Consider the following 16,724-nt stretch of genomic DNA (forward strand, 5'->3'; position numbering starts at 1 on the left):
ACCTCAGTCACAGCCCACAGACCCTGTGCCTCAGTTTCCCTCATTATACAAAGCTCCTGGGAGAAAATGGGCCCCAAATCGCCACTGCTGCTCCCTCAGGTGCAAACATCCCGCCTGCAAGGAGCCCAGGGCTGTGGGGTCCTCTGCGCCCGGTGAACGAAACCCCAGGATAAGGGTCATGCATGCAACTCCGTGGCTAGAGAGCCCGTGGCGCGGGTAGGAACAGCTGGCTGGAGGGTCGAGTGTACCAAAAAGAACTCCGCAACCCGGGGCGACCACCAGCGAGGCGGAGGCGCCGGAGCCACGGGTCCTCGGGCGAGAACAGGGGACAGACGGGAAGAGGACAATGGGGGGAAACGGCGCTGGGTGGCCTTGGCCACCCTCCATAGGGGGCTGCTAGGCTGGCCGCTGGCTCGGACCAGCCCCCCTCCACCCCTTTCCCTTGGCCCCCCCTACCCCACTGCCAGCCCCCCGTTCTACTTCTAGGCCGGGACCCCCGCCTCGGTTCTCACAGCACCCTCCACGCCCCCCACCCGGCCCCCATCCCCGCGGCCCTCGGCCCCGCAACCCCCACCCACGCTTCGCCCCGGCAACCACATCCTCCCGCGCCGCACGCCCCCCGGGAAAGAAAGTGGGGGAGGGAACGGACCGCACCTGAGCGGGGAGCGGGAGGGGGCGGCCGAGCCACGGGGGAGGGGTCGAAGCGCGGGCACCGCGCGCGCACCTCCCCACTTTCCGGCGGCCGAGCGGAGGGGGCGAGGCTCCGGCCGCGAGAGGAGAGGCCGCGGTGGCGCCGCGCCGCCCCCGACGGCGCCCTCTGGCGGCGAGAGCTGGCGCCGCCGGGGCACGGGGATGCTGCGGGAGACCCCTGAGATACAGGTGGACTCTCCCGGGGCGCAGGGAAGAAGGGAGAGCCGACTGCGAGAAGGAAGGCGAGCTGGCGGGGCAGGATACCCTCTGGAAAGATTACAGGGACAGTCGGGGCCATGACGGTCAGAGGGAGAAGAGCAACTAGGGGATTTTAAAGGTCGGAACAGAGATGCCCTTTACAGAGGACGCCATGAAGGAGAACCTTCTGAAGAGGGACTATGTGGAAGATGCCCCGAGGACTCGGGGAGGCGGAGCCCGCGGGTTCAGACCCCAGCGCCCGCACGGCCCCTGCCTGCGGAGGCCGCCCGCTGGAGCCGGACCCCGGGCGCGGTTGCTGGGGCCCGTAGGGTCGCTGGGCCGCAGGCGCCGCGCTGATTGGCTGCGCCGCGGGCGGAAGTGATGCTGCTGTCACTGCTCCTCCGGCTCCCGGGAAGCCGCGAGTTTCCGCAGGGAGGCGGCGGCAGCTGCGGCCGGGCCGGTGAGTTGGGAACTAGGTGTGGGGCTGGACCTGGGAAGTCAGGGGGGCCCAGAAGTGGGGGGAACCGGCGTGTGAGGATGAGGGAGCTGCACAGAGGGTGCCTGAAGTCCTGACGTGGGGGACCCCAGGGAGATGGGGCCCCAGGGTCCAGGATTCCAGGATAATGTGGGTGCTAATGAGGAGAGGGGCACATTGCACGGAGCGATCGAGGCCGATGGAGGGGGAATCGGGAAACTGATCCTGTACCCAAGCTGGCTTCTAGGAGCCGGGTGTAGAACAGCGAGGACAGTCACTTGGGAGCAGGATCTTGGACTCCGGGCTGCCCATTCTCTTCTTCCTTGTCAACTAAGAGCTGTAAAGAGAGGCCTAGCCGTTGGGAAAGGTTGAGACCTGCTTTCAGAAGGCATTTAAGGTTCCTTTCCCAGATGCCTGGGGGATAAAAATGCTGCTCTGCCACTGGGAGACAGAAGGAGCTCATGCTTCTCATTCTTCCGGACATCTGTGGTGGGATCCTCTGAGTCTGAAGGAGCCTGCCTAGAGGGGCCACTGTCTGGCTAACAAGGGTTTTGTTTGTTTGTTTGTTTGTTTACTTAGTAGAGTTTGCAGACTAGGGAAGACACCTAAGTATCTTGGGAGAATTGAGGCTCCCAGGGGCAGGGAGGGATTGAGAGGTAATATACCTGGAAACCTAAGAGAAAAAGAGAGGAAGAAATGTAGTATGAAGATTTTAGAGGGAAAGGAGAGGTGGCATAAGTTCTCCTTTCCCTTTCCAGGAAGTCTTTCAGTAAAATTCCCATGTTTCTGGAATGCTTTGAGGTAGAGCCGCTTGGGTGTGTGTCTGAGTACTAAGCCCTGCCCCAGGGTGGACTCAGTGGAGAGCAAAGGCTTTTGAAGAAGCCTAGCCACCATAGGTACACACACGTCTTGTCACCCCATTTGTCTGTCCCCCAGTTCTTACTTGGCTCTTTTTTTCTTTGAGGGCTCCTAAGACCAATTCCCTGGTTCTGTCAAACCCAGGCAATCGGAGTCCCAGTCTAGAGCCTGAGTCCTCTCCTCGAAGCCAGCCTCCTGAGCTCAGCACGGGGGTAGCTGCTGAGTGAGGTTCCCTCGTCATTCCTTCTCTCCTGGTTGCCTGCTTGTCCTTGGTGCCTGTTCTGTTTTGTTTGCACTCTGGCTTTCCCCCCTGTTTCGCCCCGGCCTCCTCCCTCCTTTCACTTTCCCTGGTATCCTTCTGAGATACACAAATCAGGAAGTTCACTACCACCTGGACTTCTAGGACGTTATTACCTACCTACTCTTTCGGGAGAAACTTTGGTAACAGTTTTTTGCTAGGCCTCTAGGGAAAAAAGTGGAAAGAGGGTGGCATGATAGCACAGGAAGTGGGGTTTCTGGGTGTTATACTGATTTGGCCTCACGGTACCAGTTCTGCGGCAGTCTATGACCGGTTTTAGATCTTTGGAAATGACAACCAAGTTTCTCTGGTCCCTGGTCCTGGAGTTGATCTAACTTCTGCTGGTCGCACTGGGATTGGGGGGACGCTGTTTCTTCTGTTCTTGGGCCCCACAGGTCTGTAGCCTTTGCTGAGTCAACACTACTCATGGTGAAGGTGATGCCTTTTCTCCATTTGCACAACATGAGTGTGGCGTGGTCAGCCAGACCAGGAGCTCAACCTCATGTAGAGTCCAGGTGGGCACCGGGCCCTGTTATGGGGAATTAGCCTTGAGGACAACTGGACTGAGGAGGCAGCTAGGGAAAGATTTATGTCCCCTCTAAATGTAGAGGTGAAGAGGTTGTCTGTTCTAAAGAACAGTCACGATGCAGCCAGTAGTTTGTGGGAGCAGTGTGTGCTTTGAGCCCCGTGGGTGGCAACAGGGGACGGGTGCAGTGCCTGCGGGCAACCGGACCTCCTGCTGGATTCGCTGGTGTCGTGAGGATTGGCTGTCTTGCCGTGGGAGGCCATCTGCTGGTGTTAGTGCTGGCCCACACCCCACCTGGGGGCTTATCCCTGCTGGTCAGGGATAAATGTGAACAAAAAGAGAGGATCAAATATTTCATAATTTAAAAGGCATGGCTTGGGGACTTCCAGGGGGAACGCATGGATGGCTGAACATCTCCCGCTCAGATTCCTGCGGTTACCAACTCTTTGATCTCTTCCACATCCTTTTTCTCTGTCTGCAGTCCACTGCTCTGATGCCGAAGGGGAGGCAGAAAGTGCCACACTTGGATGCCCCCCTGGGCCTGCCCACCTGCCTCTGGCTGGAATTAGCTGGGCTCTTCTTACTGGTTCCCTGGGTCATGGGCCTAGCAGGGACAGGTGGGCCTGATGGCCAGGGCCCAGGGGGGCCGAGCTGGGCTGTGCACCTGGAAAGCCTGAAAGGTGACGAGGAGAAAGAGACTCTGGAGCAGCAGGCGGATGCCTTGGCCCAGGCAGCAGGGCTGGTGAATGCTGGACGCATCGGAGAGCTTCAGGGGCACTATCTCTTTGTCCAGCCTGCTGGGCACAGGCCGGCCCTGGAGGTGGAGGCCATCCGGCAGCAGGTGGAGGCTGTGTTGGCTGGGCATGAAGCTGTGCGCTGGCACTCAGAGCAGAGGCTGCTAAGGCGGGCCAAACGCAGCGTCCACTTCAATGACCCCAAGTACCCACAGCAGTGGCACCTGGTGAGTCCAGTCCTGCAGTGTGCGGTTTCAGGTGGGTAGGTTCCAGTCCAGTTCTTTAGTGGGCTTTTGACTATATCGCTCGTCAGTTGCCTCCATCCTTCACCTGAGGGACCATTTGCTGGTTCTGTAGTGTTTCCCTCGTCTCTCCCTCCCTTCTACTGTCTTCTAGAAGCCGGTGTTCCGCAGTGCTCAGGGCACAGATGGGTGCAGGCCAGGCCTGCCTGCGGCCTCATGGTCCAGCTGCACCACTTACTAGCATGCTATCATTTGGGCCAAGCTGCCTTAAACTCTGTGCCTTCAGCTTCCCCATCTGTAAAGTGTGGAGGACTGCAATACTTGCCCACCTTCATAGAGTCAACAGTTAGGGCTAAGTGAATGCATACATGTGTAGCACTTGGAACAGTGGGGGCCTGCTGACACGCTAGTAACCGCTATGACGGTAAGTGATACGGGCATACTACCATTGTCATAAGAAGTGTATCATCTGGCCGGGCACGGTGGCCTCACGCCTGTAATCCCAGCACTTGGGAGCCGGAGGCGGTGGATCACGAGGTCAGGAGAGTCAAAGACCATCCTGGCTAACACGGTGAAATGCCATCTCTACTAAATAATACAAAAAAATTAGCCGAGGTGTGCGTGTGCGGTGCCTGTAGTCCCAGCTACTCGGGAGGCTGAGGCGGGCAAATGTGTGAATCGGGGAGTGGAGCTTGCAATGAGCTGAGATCGCCGCCACGCCGCACTCCAGGGCCTAGGTGAGAGGAGCGAGACTCCATCTCAAAAAAAAACAAAAAAAAAAAAAAGCATTGTCATCCAACCCTTCACCCTAGCCACCATTTTCGAATCCCCATGACTGATGGCAAACTTTCCTGGAATCCAAGGCTGTGGCAGAGCTCTCACCTGCCCCTTCTTGGCTCTGTTCCCACCTGACCTGTTGGCCTGCAATCTCTGTTTGGCTCTTTGGTGGAGGCCAAGGGTGAAAAGGGGTTGCTAGCTATAACTTCATCTCCCTCTGGGCTGGGCTGTGTGTCACTGGATTCCCACCCTGTCTGTCTTACAGAATAACCGACGGAGCCCGGGCAGGGACATCAACGTGACGGGTGTGTGGGAGCGCAATGTGACTGGGCGAGGGGTAACAGTGGTGGTAGTGGATGATGGAGTGGAACACACCATCCAGGACATTGCACCCAACTATGTGAGTGGCCCTGGAATGATGCCCCTCACCCACCACGTCTTACCTCCTTCTTGGTGTTGCCTCAGTCTTGGCCCTTTCTCTAGAGGTCTTTGGGCCAAATAAAGGAGCCTGGGAGGTGAGATGGGGTTCATCCTCTCCTTTTCCCAAGCCAGCATTCTAGACTGGCAGTCAAGGCACAGCAGGTGGCTCTAACTCTAAGCGAGAGCAATCCTGCTTCCAGTTCTAGTCCTTTTCTGAGGAGTGAGGAGTGGCCCCTGCAGGCAACTTCCCTCTTGTTGAAAATCCGAGTGCCTTCCTCTCTCTAAAGCGTGGCCTCTAGGGAGCCCAACCTGCCTTTTATTCCAGGTTTCCCAAGCCGTGGAGCTGTAGGCACCTTCGCATAATGGCAAGAGAAGTTTGCTGGGAGCTGTGGCACTTCTCAGTTTTGCCCCAGTGTCCTTTGCTCATATCTTTTAGCCAGTGTGGTTTGCTGATAGAAATGGGCTTATTGGAGGCCGGGCGCGGTGGCTCAAGCCTGTAATCCCAGCACTTTGGGAGGCCGAGACGGGCGGATCACGAGGTCAGGAGATCGAGACCATCCTGGCTAACACGGTGAAACCCCGTCTCTACTAAAATACAAAACTAGCCAGGCGAGGTGGCGGGCGCCTGTAGTCCCAGCTACTCCGGAGGCTGAGGCAGGAGAATGGCGTAAACCCGGGAGGCGGAGCTTGCAGTGAGCTGAGATCCGGCCACTGCACTCCAGTCTGGGCGACAGAGCGAGACTCCGCCTCAAAAAAAAAAAAAAAAAAAAAAAAAAAAAATGGGCTTATTGGGTCCGGGCACGGTGGCTCACGCCTGTAATCCCAGCACTTTGGGAAGCCAAGGTGGGTGGATCACAAGGTCAGGAGTTTGAGACCTGCCTGGCCACGATGGTGAAACCCCATCTCTACTGAAAATACAAAAATTAGCCAAGTGTATTGGTGCTTGCCTGTAGTCTCAGCTACTCGAGAGGCTGAGGTGGAAGAATTGCTTGAACCCGGGAGGAGGCAGAGGTTGCAGTGAGCTGAGATTGTGCCACTACACTCCAGCCTGGGTAACAGAGTGAGACTCCATCTCAAAAACAAAAACAAAGAAATGAGCTTATTGCCCTAGCTTCGAGTCCCAAACTCCCATTTCCTTTCTCTCCCTGAATCCCAGGACCTGACCCCCCTCTAACCAGTGAATGACCACATGTCACCTCCAAAATATTTCAGAGCCCTGAGGGTAGCTATGACCTCAACTCTAATGACCCTGACCCCATGCCCCACCCGGACGTGGAGAATGGCAACCACCATGGCACGCGATGTGCAGGAGAGATCGCAGCTGTGCCCAACAACAGCTTCTGTGCCGTGGGCGTGGCCTATGGGAGCCGCATCGCAGGTAACTTGTGCCTCCAGCCTAGCCTTGGTAGGCTGCTCCTGTGACCACAGTCTTCATTTCCTGCACCACTCCCTACTCTGAAACGTCTTTATCCCATAGCCCAGCTGGCACACATAGCATAGAGCAAGGGTGGGTTTGTAATAGGTGTCTGTGGGACATATCTGCTGGTTTATTTTTCAGTGCAGCGGTGTTTCAAACATGTTTTTCTATTTGTAGTTCCATAAATTACAAAGTGCCTTCTTGTTGGTTCTACCTCTGTGATCCGATACGTCTATGGGGGCAGCCCTTGCGTTTCCCAGCTCTCCAGCTCCCAGTCACACTGATGGTCATGGGCTGCTCTCTATCCTTTTGGGAGAGCTGAGCAGCCCTATTCTTCCCTGGAGGTGGTTCTGTGGTTCTTTCACACTCAACCTCTGTCCATCAAGGCAGAAGGTGAAGGGAATGAATGGGGAAACCCTCACCATAACTCCTTATTAGGAGTGCTTGGGAACCTACAGACGGAATAGACTAACTGTATTCCTCTTGTACTCCAGCAGAGGGCAGTAGCTCTCCATAAATGAGACTACGGGGGAGCCAGAAACCCTGTCCAAGTCCCTTCTCTGAAAGTGCCACAGCACTGCACCCTGGGTGACACAGCCAGACTTTGTCTCTTTCTCTCTATATATATTTTAGTAGGGGACAAGTAATACATCTACAAGGTGTAAAAATGCAAAATGGGCTGGGCGCGTTGGCCACGGGGATCATACCTGTAATTCCAGCACTTTGGGAGGCCAAGGCAGGCAGATCACCTGAGGTCAGGAGTTCGAGACCAGCCTGACCAATATGGTGAAACCCCATCTCTGCTAAAAATACAAAAAGTAGCTGGGCATGGTGGCATGCGCCTGTAGTCCCAGCTACTTGGGAGACTGAAGCAGGAGAATCGCTTGAACCCGGGCGGTGGCGGCTGCAGTGAGCCGAGATCATGCCACTGCACTCCAGTCTGGGTGACAGAGTGAAACTTTGTCTCCAAAAAAAAAAAAAAAAAAAAAAAATGTACAAACAGCATGTAGGGAAAAATAAATCTCCCACATATGGCTCCCCACCTCCCAGTTCCCCAGCTAGGAGACCAGCATTAGTAAGGAGCTGCTGTGGCCTTCATTGCCTAGGTATCCGGGTACTGGATGGACCTCTCACAGACAGCATGGAGGCAGTGGCGTTCAACAAGCACTATCAGATCAATGACATCTACAGCTGCAGGTGAGGCAGAGCTGCAGATGAGAGGGCAAGAGTCTGGAGCACCTGGGACAAATCTGCCAACGAAAGCCCGACCAAGTGGGCTGACTCAGGCCAGAGCAAGGGTCTCCTCATTGGGTTCAGCTAATACGTCCATTGCCTTCATTTCTCTAGATTCCCAGCCACTGGGCTCTCAACCTTAAGCCCCTGCCACCCCCGTAATCAGGTTGCCACACGAGAAACCCTGGCCTGTGCACATTTATTTGTTTTCTAAACTCCTAAGGCCTCGGCAAGAAAGCGGGCTTTCCTCTCCAACCACAGGCCAGCTGAATGCCCAACACCAATCCCCCACCCCACGTCAATGCACTGCACCTTCAGGGCATGGCTGTGCCGGACTGGACAAGAAGGAAATGGGGTTGGGGCCCCCATAGCATTGATGGCACCTGTTCCTCCCCCAGCATACCTCCCTTAAATCCATGACATCATCCACAGGGTACACTTCCTGATAGAGACAGAATAGAGAACTCCTCAGCCTGATAACCAGGAGCTTCCACAGAAGTTCAAGGGTGCTCTGCCTTTTACCCTACGAGTTGGGCCAGGCGCGGTGGCTCACGCCTGTAATCCCAGCACTTTGGGAGGCTGAAGCGGGTGGATTGCTTGAGATCAGGAGTTCAAGACCAGCCTGACCAACACGGTGAAACCCCGTCTCTACTAAAAATACAAAAATTAGCCAGGCATGGTGGTAGGCACCTGTAATCCCAGCTATTCCAGAGGCTGAGGCAGGAGAATCGTTTGAACCTGGGAGGCAGAGGTGGCAGTGAGTCAAAATAGTGCCATTGTACTTCAGCCTGGGCGACAGAGCAAGACTCCGTCTCAGGAAAAAAAAAAAAAATCTACATGTCTCTGATCCCTAGATCAGGAGATGAGTGACCTCTGTCCCTCTCTGCCACTATGGCTATGGGGACATTGACAAGGAAAAGAAGAGCCTTAGCACACTTCTGTTTTCTACGTTGGAGAGGGGATGGACCTTTGAACCCTGTGCCTTTTAATCACAGAAGCCTTTAAGTGGAACCCTTGGGAGGAGTTAAGGTCAAAGGGTAAAAGGAGGAGCCGCAGGTCAAAGGGTAGCCAGCTGAGACTGGGAGGCGCTGGGTTGGGTAGCCATAGCCTGGCTCTGGCTGTCCCCTCTAGGTATTTATTTCTCAACAGCTGGGGACCAGATGATGATGGGAAGACAGTGGATGGCCCCCATCAGCTTGGAAAGGTAACTGGCGTGCACAGAGACTAAGAGACAGGATGTACTCTTCATTCAGTCCCAGAAGAACTGCTGCAAGCTGACCCATCTTCCCACTCCATCTCCATGCGCAGTCTCCTTTCAGGAAGAGAACACCTAATGCCGGGGCAGGAAGCCTGGGGGACTTTTGTTCCTAGAGAGGGAAAGGGAACAGTACTTTGAGATTGTCTCCCTTTCATATTGTCCTCAGCTCCCATGCCTGGCCCCACCCTGTCCTCTGATAAGTGGAGGGCGTCCACCAGTCATCATTCAACTCACAGCTGCCCCACATCCTGGGCCAACTCATAGCTCCCTCCTCACATCCAGGGTCCATCTTCCAGTCTTTTCCCCATCCCAGTGCCCTTTGAACTTTTTTCCTTTTGTTTCTAGAAGGGACGGAGAGGGTGACTGATGTAGTAGGTGGAGGTCTTTCTGTGGGTTCCTCAACTGACACCCTGATGTTTTGGCTCCTCAGGCTGCCTTACAACATGGAGTGATTGCTGGTCGCCAGGGCTTTGGGAGTATCTTTGTGGTAGCCAGTGGCAACGGAGGCCAACACAACGACAACTGCAACTACGATGGCTACGCCAACTCCATCTACACGGTCACCATAGGTAGCCTCCCAGTGTTTCTGTGCTCCTGTGTGTGTGTCACCGGATGCTTAGGGCATCACACGTCTTGTCCCAGCTTCTGTGTGTGTCTCAGGGTTAGGGTGAGGGTGAGGGTGAGGGTGAGGGTTAGGTTAGGTTATTGTGTGAGCACAGTAATCTCTTTGGGCTCAGATAGGACTAGCCTTGCTTGCAGAGGACCTTGGGACTTCCTTAGATGTCAACATACCCTGGGAACACCTTCAAGCCATCATCTGGAGATCACCGAGCTGCCTCCACCCCACCACGGCTGGTTAGGCCTCTGCTCTGGCCTGTCTTTCTGTGGGCCACCTTCCGCCTGCTGGAAGCCTCCCCTGACTGCCCACAGGCCTAAATTAAGTGCCCTTTGCCTGTGCTCCCAGTTAGCATTTGCCACCCCAACTGCGTTTATTTCCTTACCTGACTTCTACCTGACTCTAGGCTCCTTGAGACCAGGACTACGGCCTTTTCCATATGGCCCTGATGCCTGGCACAGGGTGTGACCCACAGTAGATGGGTAATGAATGTTGAAAACAGTGAGCATGTGAATGAGTAAGTGGGTATAAAGGTAGAAGGCTGCCAGTTGTACCCCAGAGCCTGTTGAAAGAATGGTATTGCGGCACAGAATGCCCTCTGCCACTTGAGACTGCCTGTTTAGAAGAGGATCAGGACCACTCTGAGGGATGTGGGCCGCTCAGATCATGTTTCAAACTCAGGACAGCCCTCCAGGATGATAACTCCAAGATAACTGACATTAGCAAGCCCCTGCCACAGGATCCCCTCTTCATCTCAGCTCTCATTTCCCTCCTCTGTCCCCAGGAGCTGTGGATGAGGAGGGACACATGCCTTTCTATGCAGAAGAATGTGCCTCCATGCTGGCAGTCACCTTCAGTGGTGGGGACAAGATGCTTCGGAGCATTGTGAGTGCCTCCCGGGCCCTCCACGGCCTGCCCCTTTCCCACAAGACTTCACGTCTCGGGCATCACAGCGCTTCTTACTGTTCCCTGCTTCCCTGCCCCAACACTCAGGCTCCTCTTCCCCCGCAGAGCTGGATCTCTTAAGGCATGCCACCCTTGGAGGAGCAGACCCGGGGACTCTGAATACATCTTGGGAATGCTTTTATCTTAGAAATTTGGATTTAGGACAAATATACACCCTGTTATAGAAACTAAGTGTCACATGGGACCAAACACGGTGGCTCACGCCTGTAGTCCCAGCACTTTGGGAGGCTGAGGCGGGTGGATCACTTGAGGTCAGGAGTTCAAGACCAGCTGGCCAACATGGCGAAACCCTGTCTCTACTAAAAATACAAAAATTAGCCAGGTGTGGTGGTGTGCGCCTGTAATCCCAGCTACTCGGGAGGCTGAGGCAGGAGAATCGCTTGAACCAAGGAGGCGGCTACAGTGAGCCAAGATCGCACCACTGTACTCCAGCCTGGCTGACAGAACAAGACTCCTTCTCAAAAGGAAAAAAGAAACTGTCACATGGATTAAACAACTTTTTCACACTCAAGGAAATGCACAAACAACCTCTTTGCAATGTCTTCCTTTGGTAAAATTTGGGCTTTTGCTAATTTCTGTGGACTTAAAAAAAACTCATCATTCCATTGCCCTTCAGCCCTTAGGTAAATCCTGAGTTCTGGTCATGTGCGTCTTCAGGAGTAATGCTAGTCTGGTGGTGGTTTTTATGGGATGGGTGGGAAGAGGAGTTGGGGAGTGTCTCATGTCAACACCAGAGAGAGCTCTTTCTCTGGAGCTATAATTGGAGCCATAGCAAATGAGACTGGAGCAGGGTCATGGAACTTCTCTAACCTGTGGGACCCATTTAAAGAATTTGAAGATGATCACCTACACCCAACTGGGCTTAGCGTCATCCCAGCAGGTTTAAGCCAGGCCTCTAGACCATTATCCTAGAGCTCCTTGCCTGTCCCTGTTGCCCACAACCATGTAATGTGGGCATAGGAGGCTCTAGGCAGGAGCTGGGCTGGAGCCAGGTGGTGTCAAATTTCTCCAGTGGCTGAGTGGGGAGGTCTCTCTGGGGCCATTGGGAACTAGGCTGCTTTGTCTTCCTGCTGGGTCCAATTTATTTTCCAAAACTAAAATTTTGTTATGCCAATAAATGACTTCTGGTCAACACAATGTTCCAAGGCTCTGTGCCAGTTGACCCCTACTACCGCCTCCCACCAGCCCCAGGGAGAAGAGAAAAGGGAGTGGACTAGAGAGGGAAGAGAGGTTGGGCTGTGTGCACAGAGGGCACCCACTGCAGGCCAGGCGGGGTTAGGAGGAAGAACAGGAACATGCCACACTCCACCCTCTAGCAGAACTCTAGGGAAGCCAGCTCACCCTGCTCAGGCCAGGGACCTAAGAAGGTTCTACAACATAATGTCACTCTTGCTCCGCCGTACCTGGCCTTTCTCATCTTAACTCACCTCAGCTTCTCACCCTCACCACCCTCTTCCATCTGAACTGTAATTTGCCCAGAAATGAAAAGACAGTGTGTTTAGCAGAGTTCCCACCTTTGGAATGTCCTTGCCATGGAAACTCCTTGTTGCCAGTTTCTAGTCAATGACCAGGGCAGCTGGGTGGAGCTGTCTTTCTGAGGGCAGAGGCTGGGGGCATATGCTTCCCACCATTTGGCTCCCTGGGGAAGCGAAGCTTCTCTGGACTTTGCAATGCCTGCCTGTGGCTCCTGCCACCACAGGCAAGTTCGTGGGCTTCACAGCCGCACTTCAGACTATCACTGCAAGGCTGTTTCCTTAACAGGGAAAAAAATCAACCCGCTCCCTTGCATAAACCAGGCTCCCACTCTCATTGAGACTGCCACTTGGAGAGTGCTTTTCCCTTTTTTTCTGGGAGTGCGCCATGGCTGGGTGAAAATTACATCTCTTGGCAGCTGCTGTAACAGCTGGGAGGGAAGCAGTGAGTACAGTGGAGAAAGGGCAGCTCTTGGCAGAAGTCGCCACCCTGGTATCTGACCCAGAAGAGAAGTTTAGAAGAAAGAAATTCTCTGGTGTTAGCACTGACACCATGGGCCAAAGATCCAAGTGCCATGGAGTGGAGCAGATTTAGGCAGTGCCTGCCTCAGCGAAACCCTCTGAAGCTCCAAGGTTGATGACAGGCCAAAAAGAGCTTGATACCAGGCAGACACTGCCTCCCCTTGCCCCATTCTCACTCCCCACCTCAGAACCACACGGAGAGAAGGGGTTTCATGGCGTCTGGCCCAGAGCAGTGAGGCAGCTTGTCCTGTTGAGGGCTGTAGAGCCGGGCAGGCGGGCCTGATAGACGCTGAGTCCATGCAGGGCTCCAGGGTGGGCAAGGACACAGTCCTCTCTTGCTGGAACATACTCCCCGTGTTCACGCTGACATCATTCCAGCCCCTGTCATGGAGATGCCAAACTGGATTTCCTCGAATAGTGCCGTCAGTGTTGTCCCAGCTCCAGCTGAGCCCGGTAGCTCCCCTGGCCACTTGCTCTGTCTAGCTTGGTTGTGGGGATGAAGGGTTTGGAGTTGGGAGATGGGATAGAGAATTTAGGAATGGGAGCAAGAATATTAGAAGCAAAAATCGGGAGGTCCCCCCATGGTGGCTCATGCCTATAATCCCAACACTTTGGGAGGCCAAGGCAGGAAGATTGCTTGAGGCCAAGAGTTTGAGACCAGCCTGGGCAACATAGCGAGATGCTGTTTCTACAGAAAATAAAAATATGAGTGGGTTGCAGTGCTACACGCCTGTAGTCCCAGCTACATGTGAAGCTGAAGCAGGAGGATCGCTGGAACCCAGGAGTTCAAGGCTGCAGTGAACTATGATCTTACCACTGCACTCCAGCCTAGGCGACAAAGGGAGACCCTGTCTCAAGGAAAAAAAAAAAAGAAAAGAAAAGAGTTGGGAAACCCTTATCTGCACTGAATGGGAGCCCCTTCCTATCTCTACCTCCTTTTCCCAACAACCACACCCTCAAAAGTAACTTTTATTATCTTTGTCTCTGTTCTCCAGACATTCTGTTAGGAGGCCAGGACCTGCCCTACTACTGGGTCCCTCTCTAGTCAAAGATCCAGCTGTAGCAAGGGAAGGGTCCACCTGAGAGACCTGTTCTGAGGACCAGCCCTGTACCTTCCCCCCACCCATAACAACTTTGAACTCAGTCTCGAGCTTATTTTTTAAAAATTATTATTTTTTTATTTTTTAGAGATGGGTTCTCACTCAGTCACCTAGGCTGGAGTGCAGTGGCACAGTCAGAGCTCACTATAACCTTGAACTCCTGTGCTCAAGCAATCCTCCTGCCTGGACCTCCCAAGTAACTTTCTCTCTAGGTGCACACCACTGTCCCCAGCTTAAACTCAGTCTCTAACCCACTTCCCTTTTCCATCCCACTTCCAGGTGACCACTGACTGGGACCTTCAGAAGGGCACTGGCTGCACTGAGGGCCACACAGGGACCTCAGCTGCAGCGCCTCTGGCAGCTGGCATGATAGCCTTAATGCTGCAGGTGCGGCCCTGCCTCACGTGGCGTGACGTCCAGCACATCATTGTCTTTACCGCCACCCGGGTGAGATACCACCGGGTAGACAAGTGGCCTGGTCCAGGCTGCTCCAGAGTTTGGGTGTCAGGTGGCTTTAGATTCTCAATGTCCCAAGTGTTAGATACTAAGTCTCTTTCAGAGTCCCTTTCAGAGTGGCATATGTAAAGAACAGGTGTGGGGACCCCACAAAGACCACAGGCCTAAACTCCTTTTATCTGCAAAGGAGAGCTCTGGCTATGCCTCCTGGCCCCTCTCTAGAAGCAAGTCACTGGGGTGGTGACATCATGGGCTTTGACCTTTTGTCCCAGCTTACCTTGGGAAATCCATTCCCAGTAGCCACAGTGGGAGAGCATGGACTGGATCAGCCGGCAGAGCAAGCAGGGAAACCAGAGTTAGACTGTTGAGACTACACTGGCAATGCAAGAGACTAACCAGGACCTCTGTCCTTTCAGTACGAGGATCGCCGTGCGGAGTGGGTCACCAACGAGGCAGGCTTCAGCCATAGCCACCAGCACGGTTTCGGCCTGCTCAATGCTTGGAGGCTCGTGAATGCAGCCAAGGTGAACAGGTGTTGGCAGGGCAGGGTGCCCTGTGTGGAGTGACCAAGGGTCGGGGCTGAATGCCCAAAACGTTGCCTGGGATATCATAGGTGCCTAGTAAATATTCGTTCAGTTCATTGATTTAACCGCTTCAACCTTCATCCCAGCTGATACCCATTTTACAAATGAGAAAGCAGGCTCAGTGCTATCACTGAAGTTTCCAAACTAGTAATAGAGTAAATGGGACCTGAGTATGCATGGGACTCAGGATGCTCTGGTTCCCCTCCTCCACCCTGGACACAGCCATTTCCTCTGGTTCCTTAACTAGGGGCTGTACGTAGCATTCCAGCGAGCAGGAAGGAGCCGAGGGCTGAAGGAAGGTGATGAGGAGTGGAAAAATAAAGACAGCTAAACCTTCAAGATCCTATTGACAAGGGCTTGTGTGTTTGTGAGAATGTGGGTGTGATCATTCTTGTTTGTTGATTTGCCATCCCCTCCTTTCCTTTCGTAGATCTGGACATCTGTCCCTTACTTAGCATCCTACGTCAGTCCCATGTTAAAAGAAAACAAGGCGATTCCGCAGTCCCCCCGTTCCCTGGAGGTTCTGTGGAATGGTAAGTAATCAGCACAAAGTGGGTTAATCTTAGGCCTGAGGTTTGGGGCCGGGTGACAAGGAAGTTAAACTCATCCTCCCTGCCAGATTCTACCCCCTTTCGGAGCTGAGCTCCAGCCAAACCTGTGGAGTTTTCTTTGACCATTTTAGGACATGTTACTGCTTCTGAGTTGGCTGCCCTGGCTGCTTAAACAAGACCTTTCTCCTGGGTTCCTAGTAGTGAAAAGGAGCAGCAGAGCAACTGAGGAGGAAGGCGGGTGGGAGGCATGGGACTAGGGCTTGGGGAGGTGAGGCGAGACCGGGGCGAGAGCTCAGAGAGGCTCCTGTGGCTTCCATGCTGGGATCTTGCCAGAGAACTCTGGTCAGTCCTTTGGTGTCCAGATGAAGTAAAGGAGTTTAGCATTTCTTCCTTTGATTCTCAGGCTTACCTAATAGAGTCAGATGCGGTCTTCTGGGGATGGACAGAGGGTCTGTAGAAGTCTCCTAGGCTTTAGTGACCCATCATCTGCCTCCACCTCCGTGGTGCCCAGGGTGAACCAGGACTGTCTGAAGAGGGTGTATCCTCTAAGCCAGCGACCTGGTTTTATGTTGAGCGAAGAGGCGGACGCCCCCCCTAGAGGAGAGTGTGGCTGGATCAGGATGCTTGTGCTAGAGGATGCCCTGTCTGCACATTTGCCAGCGTTTTCCCTACCCCCAGCTCCTTGGGGGATTCTTTTCCCTGAGTCATTCGCTACTTTTTGCAGAGGAAGCATGCTATGCCTAGTGCCCAAACCAGAACTGTCTTCACTTTTTCTGTCCTCCTAGAAAGTGCTCAATCGAGAGCCATGGCAGGAGAAGGGATGGCCAGAGAAGGTTACTCAGAAGGGAGGATGAGGGGTAGCTTCCCTCGGGTGGAGGTTGCACTGAGAAGAACTGAGTTTTCTCTCTCCTAACCACGTCCAGCACTTGCCCAATTTCCCTCCACGTGGAATGAAACCCCTGGGCCAGTCACTTCATTTCCCGTAAAAGGAATGTTATCTTGGAAAGGGCATAAGGCATCAGCCAAGTCAGAGAAGTTCAGACACATTTCCAGGAATGCAGTTCTTTTGGAACCCCCTGGCTTTGCGCTTGCGTGTCTTAGAGATAGTGTGCCTTCAACTTCACCTTCCATCCACGGCTATTTCCCGTCGCATCTGTCAAATGAGGGCAGTGACTTAAAAGAGTAATATGTTCTCCCCAGCTTCGTCATCCTCTGCTTCCAGCTGACCAGGGGACGTTGCCACGGAATGTCTACCCTAGGCATTGAGGCATCTGGCAACTGCTTGCTTGTCACTAAAAAGTAAGAGAAAGAAGGACAGATTGCCTGGGTGG

At 54.0% G+C, this 16,724-nt stretch overlaps 1 protein-coding gene across 1 annotated transcript in view; it reads left to right on the plus strand.

Annotated features, from left to right (window-relative positions):
- The first annotated feature begins 758 nt into the window (after positions 1-758).
- The window catches only part of PCSK7 (proprotein convertase subtilisin/kexin type 7), a 28,873-nt gene continuing 12,907 nt past the window's right edge, over positions 759-16,724 (plus strand). Inside the window, 12 exon segments of the mRNA XM_017883104.1 lie at positions 759-1,348; positions 2,915-3,034; positions 3,527-4,006; positions 5,064-5,198; positions 6,431-6,596; positions 7,742-7,832; positions 9,018-9,072; positions 9,557-9,695; positions 10,527-10,627; positions 14,082-14,249; positions 14,675-14,782; positions 15,273-15,379. Coding sequence (XP_017738593.1) covers positions 3,539-4,006; positions 5,064-5,198; positions 6,431-6,596; positions 7,742-7,832; positions 9,018-9,072; positions 9,557-9,695; positions 10,527-10,627; positions 14,082-14,249; positions 14,675-14,782; positions 15,273-15,379 — 1,538 coding nt within the window. The 5' untranslated portion in view covers positions 759-1,348; positions 2,915-3,034; positions 3,527-3,538.

The sequence above is a fragment of the Rhinopithecus bieti genome, unplaced genomic scaffold, assembly GCF_001698545.2.
Source record: "Rhinopithecus bieti isolate Rb0 unplaced genomic scaffold, ASM169854v2 scaffold_11964, whole genome shotgun sequence".
Taxonomy (NCBI): Eukaryota; Metazoa; Chordata; class Mammalia; order Primates; family Cercopithecidae; genus Rhinopithecus; species Rhinopithecus bieti.